Source organism: Molothrus ater, chromosome 3 (genome assembly GCF_012460135.2).
Source record: "Molothrus ater isolate BHLD 08-10-18 breed brown headed cowbird chromosome 3, BPBGC_Mater_1.1, whole genome shotgun sequence".
NCBI classification, from domain to species: Eukaryota; Metazoa; Chordata; class Aves; order Passeriformes; family Icteridae; genus Molothrus; species Molothrus ater.
In genome coordinates, this window is record NC_050480.2 from 35,811,286 (window position 1) to 35,823,667 (window position 12,382).

At 36.7% G+C, this 12,382-nt stretch overlaps 1 protein-coding gene across 1 annotated transcript in view; it reads left to right on the forward strand.

Annotated features, from left to right (window-relative positions):
* Nucleotides 1–12,382, forward strand: part of BIRC6 (baculoviral IAP repeat containing 6) — a 175,842-nt gene that overhangs the window by 85,459 nt on the left and 78,001 nt on the right. The window contains 8 exon segments of the mRNA XM_036380755.2: nt 1,076–1,251; nt 1,798–1,894; nt 2,070–2,264; nt 4,140–4,340; nt 4,967–5,246; nt 7,777–8,033; nt 9,208–9,316; nt 9,827–10,048. Of these exon segments, the coding sequence (XP_036236648.1) occupies nt 1,076–1,251; nt 1,798–1,894; nt 2,070–2,264; nt 4,140–4,340; nt 4,967–5,246; nt 7,777–8,033; nt 9,208–9,316; nt 9,827–10,048 (1,537 nt within the window).

Consider the following 12,382-nt stretch of genomic DNA (forward strand, 5'->3'; position numbering starts at 1 on the left):
CCAGGATGGCCCTGAGTAATTCACTTTAAAATTTAAACATTTTTCATTCTGTTTTTCCTTTTATGACCATTGTGTCTGTTTCATTAGGGTTTTATGTTTTGTAAATGGCAAACTGTGAAAATCGTACCAGTAACAGTATTCACACCCTATCCTATTTTGTCCTTAGCTGAAGGTCCTCCCTCACAGCAAATCCAGCTCACTTGACTTCAGCTCTATTATTCATTCCAATTAACTTTTCTTGGCTGGACAGAGGCTGGGTCTTAGGACTGCTTTATCTGTTGCTCTGCATGCATTGCTTATCAATATTTGCTTCCTTGACAGTTTAAAAATGGCCAAACACCTGGCAGTTCTCTTTCCAAAAGGTTTAAGACATGCTCCAAAGATCACTTGAGCACATTGATTTTTATTATTATTTGTTCATATAGCTTCAGTTTCTCTGAATGGGACAGGATTATTCTGGGGTTGTCTTACATTTAAGACCACTTTTAACAACTCTTCCAGATCACAGTTATATGATTGTAAGATAGTTGTATTTATGGAAGTACTCACTTCCATGGGAAGACTATTGTTTTGCTTACTGTCTGTAATCTCAGCAATGTGTAGTCAATATTGCTGATAATTGATATTCAGAAAATTGTCCTGAATAAATCCTGAGCTTTAATAGTGAGAAACAGAATGCCAGGAGAGGTATTTCTGATAGAAATATATGCGTTAAATATTTGGGGAGGTTTTGGGCAGCACAAGGGCACTTTATTATTATCAGGAAAAAGATCTTAAATGTCAGTTGCTTCTTGCTAGGAGTGATTCCAATCCTTGTAGTTACCCTGTTTCCTTCACTAATTACACTCATTTTTATGGTCTGATTTGATTTAAATTTTCTGACTTCCTGGGTCAAGTCTTCCTATTTATACATATCTGGGAGCAGTAATTGCAAGTCATATGATCCTGAAAACTGGTCCATTTTTACTTAGTAAAAATCCATGTGAACATTTGAATATTCTTGAGTTCTCTTATGTGCTATTAATGGTTTGTTAGGTCTCAGTTCGTTATCTTTGAACTGTCTGCTTTTGTTTAGGTGCAAGTGGCTTACATCTGACTAAACATGAGAACTTTCATGGTGGCTTAGATGCAATATCAGTTGGAGATGGGTTATTCACCATCCTGACAACACTTAGTAAGAAAGCAACAACAGTTCAAGTGATGCTTCAGCCTATTCTTACCTACATGGCCTGTGGGTACATGGGAAGGCAGGTGAGTTCCCTGAGGCTTGCTGTGCTTCAAGGTAGTTGACTCTGTAATCAGTAATAAGGTCAGAAAACTAAAGTATTGCTATGTAAAAGAAATGTTAACAGTTTTACAGCCTCACTTCATTTGGGTGCTGAAGTTAGGAAGCCTCTCTCTGTTGCCTGTGGTAGAGGGAAAGAATTTTCTCTAAGAACATTTTGACATTCCTGTAAATGTTTCTGACAAAAGGCTTGAAGATGGAACAGATATTTTATTATGTGCAATTTAGAGAAGCACATTTATTGTGGCTATTTTAATGCTCACTACTCATATTTCTGAGAAGATACTCACCCCCTGAGTTTGAGCTTTTCCATACCCCAAAGACTTTTCCTGTGTAAGGAATTGAACCATGTGGAACATGGCATTGTATATGGTGGCAGAGAGATTAGCTGTGGTGGCATTTCTTCTCTAGTAGTTTTGCCGACTAAAAGAGGAGGCTGAGAGCTGTTACTTGAATTTCTACTGTACTAATTTTGTATGAAACCATGTGTTTCTTAATTAATTTTCTTCTAGGGTTCTCTTGCCACATGTCAGTTATCTGAGCCACTGCTCTGGTTCATTTTACGAGTGTTGGATACAAGTGAAGCACTGAAGGCTTTCCACGATATGGGTAAGAATGTCTTTTCTTTAGCCACATCAACTAAAGAGTTTGATTTAGATCTTTTTGGCACTTAAAGAGTACATATATGTGTTGACATGTATTATTAAACAGGCCTTTGCTTGTGTGGAATCTGTTGTGCACTCCTGAGCAGTATTTTTTTTCTCTGTGCCCACGTTATACACAGGTGGTGTTCAACTTATCTGTAACAACATGGTAACAAGCACAAGAGCTATTGTTAACACAGCAAGAAGCATGGTTTCAACTATAATGAAATTCCTGGATTCTGGTCCCACCAAAGCGACAGACAGCAGTTTGAAAGCCAGAGTGCTCGCTTCTGAGCCTGATAATGCAGAAGGAATTCACAATTTTGCACCTTTGGGTGAGTAATGCCTCTTTTTCTTAGATTATTATCTACTAGTCATTTCAATGTGTATCAAGTTCTTAACAAAAAGTAATACAATAGTGTCAAATGCTTCAATACTACTAAATCCTCTTTTGAGAGGGGTTGCTGGTGTTTCAAGGTAATGTTGAGGCATGAGGTTAGTCCCCTCCACCAGAGGTAATAAGACCTTATGTGGACAGGGGAGAGAAGGAGAGAGAGTGAACTGTGTCTAATCAATACATCAAGGTGAGCCCCTTTCTCCTCCCCTGGGTCAGGGGATGCCTGGTTCCAGCCCACCATCTGCCTTAGACATAGTGAGACTCAGTAACTTCTCTCAAGGCACATCAATTTTGGTGGAGTTTGTACAAAATCATGGCATGGTGGGATGATAGTGAATGAGCCTGAGCTCTGTGAAGCTGGAGCTGATATTGCTGATGATGCTCTCATATCTACTTCTGACTGCTCTCAAGTGACCTGCACAAGCATTTGTTAGAATTTCAGTGCTGTTCTGATATCAATACAATGGCTGCCAGTTAACTAAAATGTGTGTGTTTTAAGAGGTAGTGGTACTGCAGTATCTTACAAAGGCTTTCCTTTTCAGTACTAGTGTCTTTGTTTTCTGTTGCTGCCCACTAGCCTGGTACAGCCCTTGAATGCATTCATACAGTTTGTCTCACTGACCAAAGGGGATTAATCTTAAAATTTCTGGAGAGATTGTTGGATGAGAAAGCAGTCCGTTCAGTCCTGGGATTCAGATTTAAGAGTGTCAAAAAGAATGGCATTGTGAAAGACAATAAAAAGAGGTTTATTTGGTAGAATAGGGACCACTGGAAATCTTCTATTTTGCTCTTCATAAATTTCTGAATGGTAAATTTAGGAATCCTGCACATGTTCATTCTTTTTTACTTTAAACAATAAAAATCCTAAGCATGTGTGGTGGTAGGTTCTTGCCTACCTTATCTTCCAGCTTACAAAATGCTGCAGTTCTTGATATTCTGCCATGAGGGCATCTCTCTTAATATTTAACTTTCAGTCAGGAGTGTGCTTTTAAAATTAACCTTCTGGTTACCCTCACTTAGCACATTCTAATTCCCATCATTTGATAGTCTATGTAGTACATTCTGATTCTCATCATGTGGTTATTCTCTGAGATGGGCTCAATTCATTTTGGGATGAAAGTTTATCAATATCCAGCTGCTGCTAGACATTTAGTTGTGGGGTCAGGCTGGAGCTACTTTACAGTAAAACACCCCAAGTACCTGGAGTTTGGAACAGCTCAAATCTGGTCTTGTGTGCCATATAACCTGCTAAAGAAGACAGCCTACATCTTCCTTCATCATTCTTAACTTATGCTGGGAGTAGAAAAAGAAGCAGCAACTGTGGTCAGGTTTTTTTTATTCTGACAGGTTTTTTTTTAGGAAAGGGTTTTCATGTGAAAGCTGTTTAAAGAAAAAAGGTTGCAGAAGTTGGTTTTAAAGTAATTTATGTAATTTTAGTATTTAAAATGTGTTAACTGTGAATTAACTGAGTTAAAATTCTAAGCATTGCTGTTTAACCTGCACCTTTCTATTTGGTTTGATTTTGTCATGTACTCTTGAGAGTAAGTTTAGAATTTTGGCAGCAGTTTTCCCCTAGCAAATTTCAAGGACATACATATGCATGTGGATATATAAGCTGCCTATTTAAAACAGCTCAGAGTAAAAGAAAAGTAACTGGGCAGTGAGCATTAAATATGGGATATTACTGATTTACTGATAAAGCAGAAGAGATTAAACAGGAACAAAAAAGGTATTTTCCACAGTTCGGGTAGTAAATTAATCTAGGTTTTATTAATAAACATTAATAATCAGTGTTAATGGTGCTGTTTTGAAGGTTCAATCACCTCAAGCAGCCCCACTGCCCAGCCTGCTGAAGTGCTGCTGCAGGCTACTCCTCCCCACAGACGGGCTCGCTCTGCTGCATGGTCATACATATTTTTACCTGAGGAAGCTTGGTGTGACCTCACCATTCACCTTCCTGCAGCTGTGCTGCTCAAGGAGATCCACATCCAGCCTCACCTGGCCTCTCTGGCAAGTAAGTAGATTCACTGATGTTGATGCCAGTTGAAAAATTTGATGGTTGGGATACAATACAAAGAGTGTAATCAGAGGAACTAAAGCTGTGAAGTTGTTTGAGTAATGCCTGTAAAATAAGTTTGAAAAGCTTGCAAATTCTGCTTTCCTTGAGAACAGAAGTCCCTGCCTCTGCTTGTTTTCTAGTGTAGTAGATGTCATGTGCCATTCTTGTTAAATATGTCAAAAAAAACTTTGTCATGCTCACCAAAACCCAGTGAGAAAGTGATATTGGTCAAGGCTCTTCGGGCAAAATGCTTGTGTATAGTAGTTGGGAAAAAGCATGAGATTTTCAGCTCTTGATATTGTAACCCTGATGGGGAGAAACAGTGTTTACAGTGACAGGACTATTCTTTCTCTGAAGTCTTTGAAATAAACTGAATATACCATATCTCAAAATGCTTGTGCTTTTTGACATGTACCGTCTCCCAGGTCAAGTTCTCCAGCTGCAGTTCTGTAGTAGTGTCTGCCTGAGACCATTTAAGTCATTCTGTTTTCTGAATTTTAAGTGCTAACCGTGTAGCCATGATGAAGACAAACTGGTACAGATTTTAAAATAGTATTAAACCTTCTTATCTTACTCTGTAGCTTGCCCTTCATCAGTGTCTGTTGAAATAAGCGCGGATGGTGTCAATATGTTACCTTTGTCTACTCCTGTTATCACGAGTGGTCTCACCTATATAAAAATCCAGCTGGTAAAAGCTGAAGTTGCCTCAGCTGTCTGCCTCCGTCTCCATCGTCCTCGGGATGCCAGCACCTTGGGGCTCTCTCAGATCAAACTGCTGGGCCTCACAGCCTTTGGAAACACCTCCTCTGCCACTGTCAACAACCCTTTCCTTCCCTCCGAGGACCAGGTCTCCAAAACAAGGTAAGGCTCCAGTGACAGGGGACAGTTTGTGCCAGTTCATGGTTTAGTGTTCGGGTTTTTTATGGTGTTTGCTTCTCTGAGTCAGATCTTTCAGTAGCAAACTCTTCCTCCTTTTTTTTTCCAGTATGAAGGGATGTTGATGCAGGGCGACCCCAGCGTAGGGAATAATGTGCTCTGACTCTATGATTTCAAAAGGCTGAAGAAATGCTTTATTAAGCTATGTTTTATTACTCTAATACTATACTAAAGAGATACTGTACTAAAATGGTACTTAAGAGAAACCTGACCATGTCTGAGACAGTCAGGACACAGCTGTGACCCAATTGGCCAATCAGTCCAAACAACTATCACCAGAATCCAACTAACCAATCACCTTTGGTAAGCAATCTCCATAACACATTCCCCATGTGCCAAACAACAGGCGCAGCAAGTAGAGATAAGAGTGGTTTTCTCTTCTCTGAGTTTCTCACTGCCTTCCCTAGGAAAAATCCTGGGAGAGAGAACCATGTCTCTCTCTGTTCAGAGAATGTGAATACTGCATCAGGAAATATAAGCAGTGCTTCTGCCTTCTTTAGTAGCATGCTTAGTCTGCAAATGTAAAAGGGAATGTTTTGTCCCTGCAATGGCGAGAGAATATAAAGCACAGGAAAGCATTTTGAGTTGCATTTTGTGTTTTTAATGGGTAGGCAGTTGTCAAAAAAAATGGAGTGCCAAAATACTTCTTATCCTTACAGAAGTCAATGGAGTTACATAAGTTTTGGAGCAGGAGTAGAAGTAGAACAATGCAATGTTTTGTGGAAGTCATATCTAATATTGCTGTTTGCAAACATTTCAGAAATAGGAGCTGAAGGTTCTTACGATTCTGGCATATCAGCAAGATTTCTTTTCTAAAGTGTTGATTTGGTTAGGTGGCATTTTGAGTTTCTTACTCTTTTTAAAAATAAAACTAAATGAACACTTCAAGAATTTTTTTAAAGTGTCAGCATTTTCCAACTTTGAATTTAATTTACAGGATGGATTTTTGATGTTTCCTGGTTTTCAAAATTAGCTTACAAAGTTGTAAAAAACTCATTAATTTTAAATATTCAATCTTTAAATCTTAATGTTTATATATTTGAAGAGCACGTGAGAAAATTTTGAAAACCTTTCTTTTGCTGGGGGAAAATTTTGAGAGCATAAGTAAATTTAGAGAACATGAATACTTTAGGTGTACATTTATAAAAGCTGTATAACTGAAATTGGTCATTGCTCTTAAATAGCAGTGAAGAAAATTACTATTGCGAAATTATACTGTATTTTTACTTAAGAAAAGGTTGTTATAAAGTCACACAACAATAACCAGTATCTAAAGAAAGGTCAATGTATGTTCCTCATTTCTTGAAATATTTTATTGTAGCTTTCAGCTTAATGTTGTATCTCAGTAAAACAGTGATAGTAATGTGAAACATATATTCAATAAAATTGGCATAAATTTTATTTTAGACATAGCAGAGAACTTGCTCTTTTTTATTAATGAATCCAACTGATTTAGGAGTAAGTGATTTCTAAAATGAAATTGTAAGCCTAATTTAGGATCTGTAATTAAGTTTGCATTTTTTAAAACTGTGGTAAAAGTTAGTTGTCAAAACAACCTGCTAGTTTAGAACTTGTCAGTGAAAGATGCCATTTATTTCACATACAGCTTAGATTGCCATCTTGTTCACGATTCTAGTTTAAATAGTATTGTGGTGTAAAGTCTAATAGATGTGTTGCCAAATTGATTTGATTACAATAGGTTTATTTCTCAGGATTTATTATTAAAAGAACTTCTGAACAATTTTGTCAAAGAATGAGAGACATGAGGGAAATGTAGTAGCTAACACATTTTTAATTTCTCTGCTTTTTCTATATGTATTTTAGAATACAGAAATAGATATATAGATATATATATCTATTTCTATATACAGAAATATAGAAATCAGGTTCCCTAAGGTTCACTGTAGTTTCTTGTAAATATCCATGATTCTAAACATTTGTAATGTCAGGGAAGTTGTGCAGGTGTATAATTTTAATGCCAACTACTGTTGCACTTTCACTCATTTGATGTAAATAAAAACAATACGCAAGCAAACAAAACCCAACAAAGAAGAAGAAAAAAAAAATTAATGAAACCCAAACCTGCCCCACACCCATCCCCATATATATAAACACCTTCCCTTTCATCCTTCCCTCAACAGGGAAGGATTTCTTCCTGTTGGAAGAAATATGTATGTGAATCAAGAAATCTTGAAAAACCTTAGTAATAAAACTTGCAGGCTCTTAACTCTTTCTGCCCCCAGACCCTGCCTTTCTTATATTCTTAATCCAATGATTGCAACAGCATTACTAATGTGTATTTCATTATGGTCTTAAATTCAGTCATTTGCTTTGCTCAGATGATGTTTGATCATGTCACAGAAGTTTTCTGCGGTACTTGTCCTGTAATCTAATACAGGTAAAAAGTAATGCAATAAAATAATACATTAGCTCATTTTTCTGTTTTCCTTTTCAGTATTGGATGGTTAAGATTATTACACCACTGCCTGACTCACATAAGTGATTTGGAAGGAATGATGGCCAGTGCTGCAGCACCCACTGCTAATCTGTTGCAGACATGTGCTGCTTTACTAATGTCCCCTTACTGTGGGATGCATTCTCCCAACATTGAGGCTGTGCTTGTGAAAATTGGGCTTCAGTCCACCAGAATTGGACTAAAATTGATTGACATTCTTCTAAGAAACTGCTCGGCATCAGGGAGTGATCCTGCAGGTGAGTGCAGTGTATTTCTTTTCAGTTGCTGCTTAAAAGCATTGCTTGTCTAAAAGTACAAATACAGTGTATTTACACGTTGCTTTCTGATTCTGAGCCTGGGTTGCTAGAACTTGACATTGTGCTTTGATGGGCTTCTAAGTATCACAGTCTTTGTATGTGGGTAGTCCTGCCAGGATAAAGCAGTGCTCCCAGAGTTGTTTGGCTTTTCATAATTAGAAGGGTGTTTTGAAGAGAGTGTAGGATGTACAGTGTATCCTAAATGCCTCTTACTTTAGACGCTGTGTCCAGATGTTTTAAAATAAAGAGTACTGCCACAAATGCTGCTAAGGAAAACAAATGCAGCAGAATTTGGGCAGCAGTAGTCTGTAAAACAGTATGAATTCTGAATACCTGAATATGCTGAATATTTTCAACATTGAAAATCTTTATGTTTAGAGGTACATAATGAAGATATAATTACATTCTATGTCCCACAGTGAAGTATTGCAGAAGCTGTTCTGTTAGTGAACTGGGGATTTTGTATTTATGGTTTCATACCACTTTGCTGTTTTGTAGTTTCTAAATGAAAGAAAACAAATTCAATTTTTCCCGTTTTGAGGTTGCTACCAGAAAACACTCTCTTTAAAATGGCTTCCATCACTTCTTTTGCTATGAGCTAGTGCTTCAGCATAGATTGCTCTCTTTTGCGGGAATGTTGTTAGATAGGAAAGTACTTTGTGGCAGAGGATGAACATAGTGAGGAGAAGCTGAATAGGAAATAATCTGTGGAAATCTTCAACTGTAATCCTATTGATGGAAATTGGAGTTAAATAAGCTTTCATTTTGAAAAAAGCATTTGCTTCTGTAAAGCAAGAGGTTTGACAGCTCTATTGGAATTAGTCACGTCTTTTTGGAATATGTTGAAGAATACCCTACTATGCAGACCTCTGAGTTCTGTATCTGATATATGTTGTAATGGCTTTTCATTTCATAGTCAAGATGAACATTGGACATACAAACTGTGCAGTTTTGAGACAGTGGTGTGTATAGGAATTTCATCCTTATGTTAATGGGGAAACTTAATTCAATGTTAATATTGCAATTCTGTAATAATGTCATTAGTACACTTAAAAAATATGTATGTAAGTACTTCTATTATTTCCCCTCCCCTTTTTTTTTTGAATGCGGCAAGATCTGAATAGCCCTTTACTGTTTGGAAGATTAAATGGTCTCTCTTCTGACTCCACAATAGACATTCTTTATCAGCTTGGAACAACTCAAGACCCTGGAACAAAAGATAGGTAATGCTATTTGGGTTGTCATATGGAAGCATATTCAAAAATAACCTGCTAAACAGTGGCTTGATCTTAGTTCACAAAACCAAACATTTTTGGAATCTCATTGTTAGGAGGTAGCATGGAAGTGCAGAAATCTGAATAAGCTCTCCCAGTTTTCTGTTCTAGCTCTTTTCATCCTTTTCAGGGAATGCTCTCTTTGTCCCTCTATTTCTGCTCTTATAAATGTGATAAAACTTTGAGAGAAAAGTCAGTTGAAAAACAAATAGTCAGAACTTAAATACCTGCTATATTTTCTTTTTCTGTAGAAGGTTCACATTTGGCTGTCCAAGATAAATTTTTTTTATTAATTTTTGCCCTGATTTGAGTCTTGAGAAAAAAGAGCTTGAGCTCACTCTCAAACTTTACATCAAAGAAAGAGATAAATGTGTAAATTGGATTACAAAAAAACCAGCAAGCTCTTTTGACTCTGTTTCTTTGCTCATTTATAATATGCAACATCATCTTGTCTTCCAGAATTCAAGCATTGCTGAAATGGGTCAGTGATTCTGCAAGAGTTGCAGCTATGAAAAAAAGTGGCCGGGTCAGCTACATCTGTCCCAATAGCTCAACCAGAGAGTATGGGCTTCTGATGCCATCCCCTTCCCACCTGCATTGTGTGGCAGCAATTCTGTGGCATAGTTACGAATTGCTTGTAGAATACGATTTGCCAGCGTTGCTGGACAGGGAGCTCTTTGAGTAAGTAAAGCAAAGTTTAGCACCATGTTATTTCTATAATTAAACTGTTTTGTTCACAGATGTAATACAACTTGAAGGGCACTTATTGTGAAATAGTAGTGGAAAGTGAAGCTAATTGATAGAATGCATACCTAAACAAACAGATCGTTTTGTAGTTCTAAACTCAAAGCTGCACTTGACATATTCCAGGTATAATTGTCTTTAAAGACCCAAAAATCTGAGATGAGACAGGAAATGCATGTGTATACTTGCATAGATGTGAAAGGTAAGCTGGTTCATGGTCTTGTTCATGAGGTTTTTTAATGGACTGTTCTTGCTGAAATTGTTTGCAGCAATTTTCACAGTAGATATAGGTGATCTTCATTAGGATGCTGTTACAGAAACATTATTTTATTTGTCTCAGTATCCAGTATCTATAACTGAGAGGTGGGAAGGTGGGGATGATTTCTTGGAGTTTTCATTTCTGTTCTGGTTAGCCTGGACTTGAAAGAAATGAATGCACAAAATCTGGAGTGAATCTTAAACTATGAACTTGCTTCATTTTGATGCATTCTAAAGAGAAGTTCACCCTAAACACCAAATGTATACTCTTAGTGACTCCCAAAATAAAATATAGGATATAGTATTTGCAATTTATGTTGTTTAATGGAAGAGATAGTTAAACAAAATAATAAGCCACATAACACTTTTTCACATTTTATAGAAAAATGGCTTTTAAATTATGGTATCTAGCATTAGTCAGGCATCTTTGATTTGTACTGTTGAATGCAGTTGCAGTTAATGAAGGAATCTTTGCACATGGTTTTGTTGTTGGTCTTAGGAAACCTTCATATTTTTCCACAACCAGTCTCCTTTAAGCATAGTCAAACATTGAAGTGCTATCAAGTGTGTAAGTTATGGTTACAGGTACAAGCATGTGGAACTCTTACATGACTTCAAGCAAGACAATTTCCAAAGACTCTTCAATGATACAGTGATGTAGATAACTTTTAATTCAAAATGAGCTTGTTCATCATGGGAATCTGTTTAAGGATTTTAAATTGCAGGTCAATTAGTCCTTTTAGCAATACACTTTAACAGAAACACATTTTAACATTTGAAAAGGAAAAGCTCTAATAAAAATAGGCTTTCCAAAATGGACAGCCCAATTAGATTTATATAAAATCTATATATAAAAGTTGGTTTCACAGCTGAGTTCCTGTCTTTTGGAGTAAAGTGTGTTATTTTCATTACAGGGAGAAATGATAGTTTGTACCTAGTTTGAGTATGCAAGTTATAATATGACCCTGTTCCCCTAGCTCCTGCCAGATATAAAACTATCACTCATCTAGGCCACCATCTGGAGCAAATTATAAAATATATTCTTTAATAAATATAAAAGCTTTTTTGTCAGAGTTATATGGGCAAATATTTTTTCTGATAAAAGTAACTTTTCATGTGTATTCTTCATTTTTTTGGTATTGTAACTTTTGAAATATTGTAATGGATTCTCTCTATAGCTCCAAGTTTCTCCTTCATGTGATAAATCACTTTGTTCTTGGAAATATTTTCCCATCATCCCCTTTTTCCATTTCAGAATTTTTGCTTTGGCCAATGGATGCTAATCCCATAGTTATTTTTAAATATGTATTTAGAAAAAAACCTTATTTTTCATAGAGCATGAACTCATGCTGAAGATTTTAGCATTTGGATTGTGTTAATGTATATTTGGAAAAGAGTTAAGTGTAGGTTTATTACATGTGGACTTTTGGAAATTGTGACTGTCTTCCCAGAGTTATAGATCATTTAGCCACTGAGATGAGTTTTCTGTTGGGGAGGGATTTTATCAATCTTTGACTGTGATAAATCCAACTTTTGATTAGACCTGGAGAGTTCCTTGAGCTCCTAGGGTGCCCTTAGACGAAACACAGAATAACATTTCCATCCAGAGGAAGGGAAAACAATCCTTGCCTTCAAATGGGAATGCAAGATACAATAATACATCCAAATTTAATTTAAAAACCTAGCATTGAATGGCATGAAGTGCATGTTCACTTCTGTCTGTAAATGGTAAGATAATATAACATCTGTGGTGTCAAGGTACTGTGAATGCATTTTCGAAAACCTGTTTTTGTTTTAAAGTACTTCACATACTCTGGACAAGTCTGTGTGAAGAAATTATCATTTTACTTTACAAGTACCTGTTCTGAAATTTAAGCTGGATAACAGGAGCTAAATTAGCTTCTGCACTTAAATGGCTTGGATTAGCATTCAAGCAGATAGTACTTGGATGTGATGCCAAAGGTAGGTGGGACTTTAGAATAGCTGAGGAATAATTCTGTTGTTGTGTCCTAA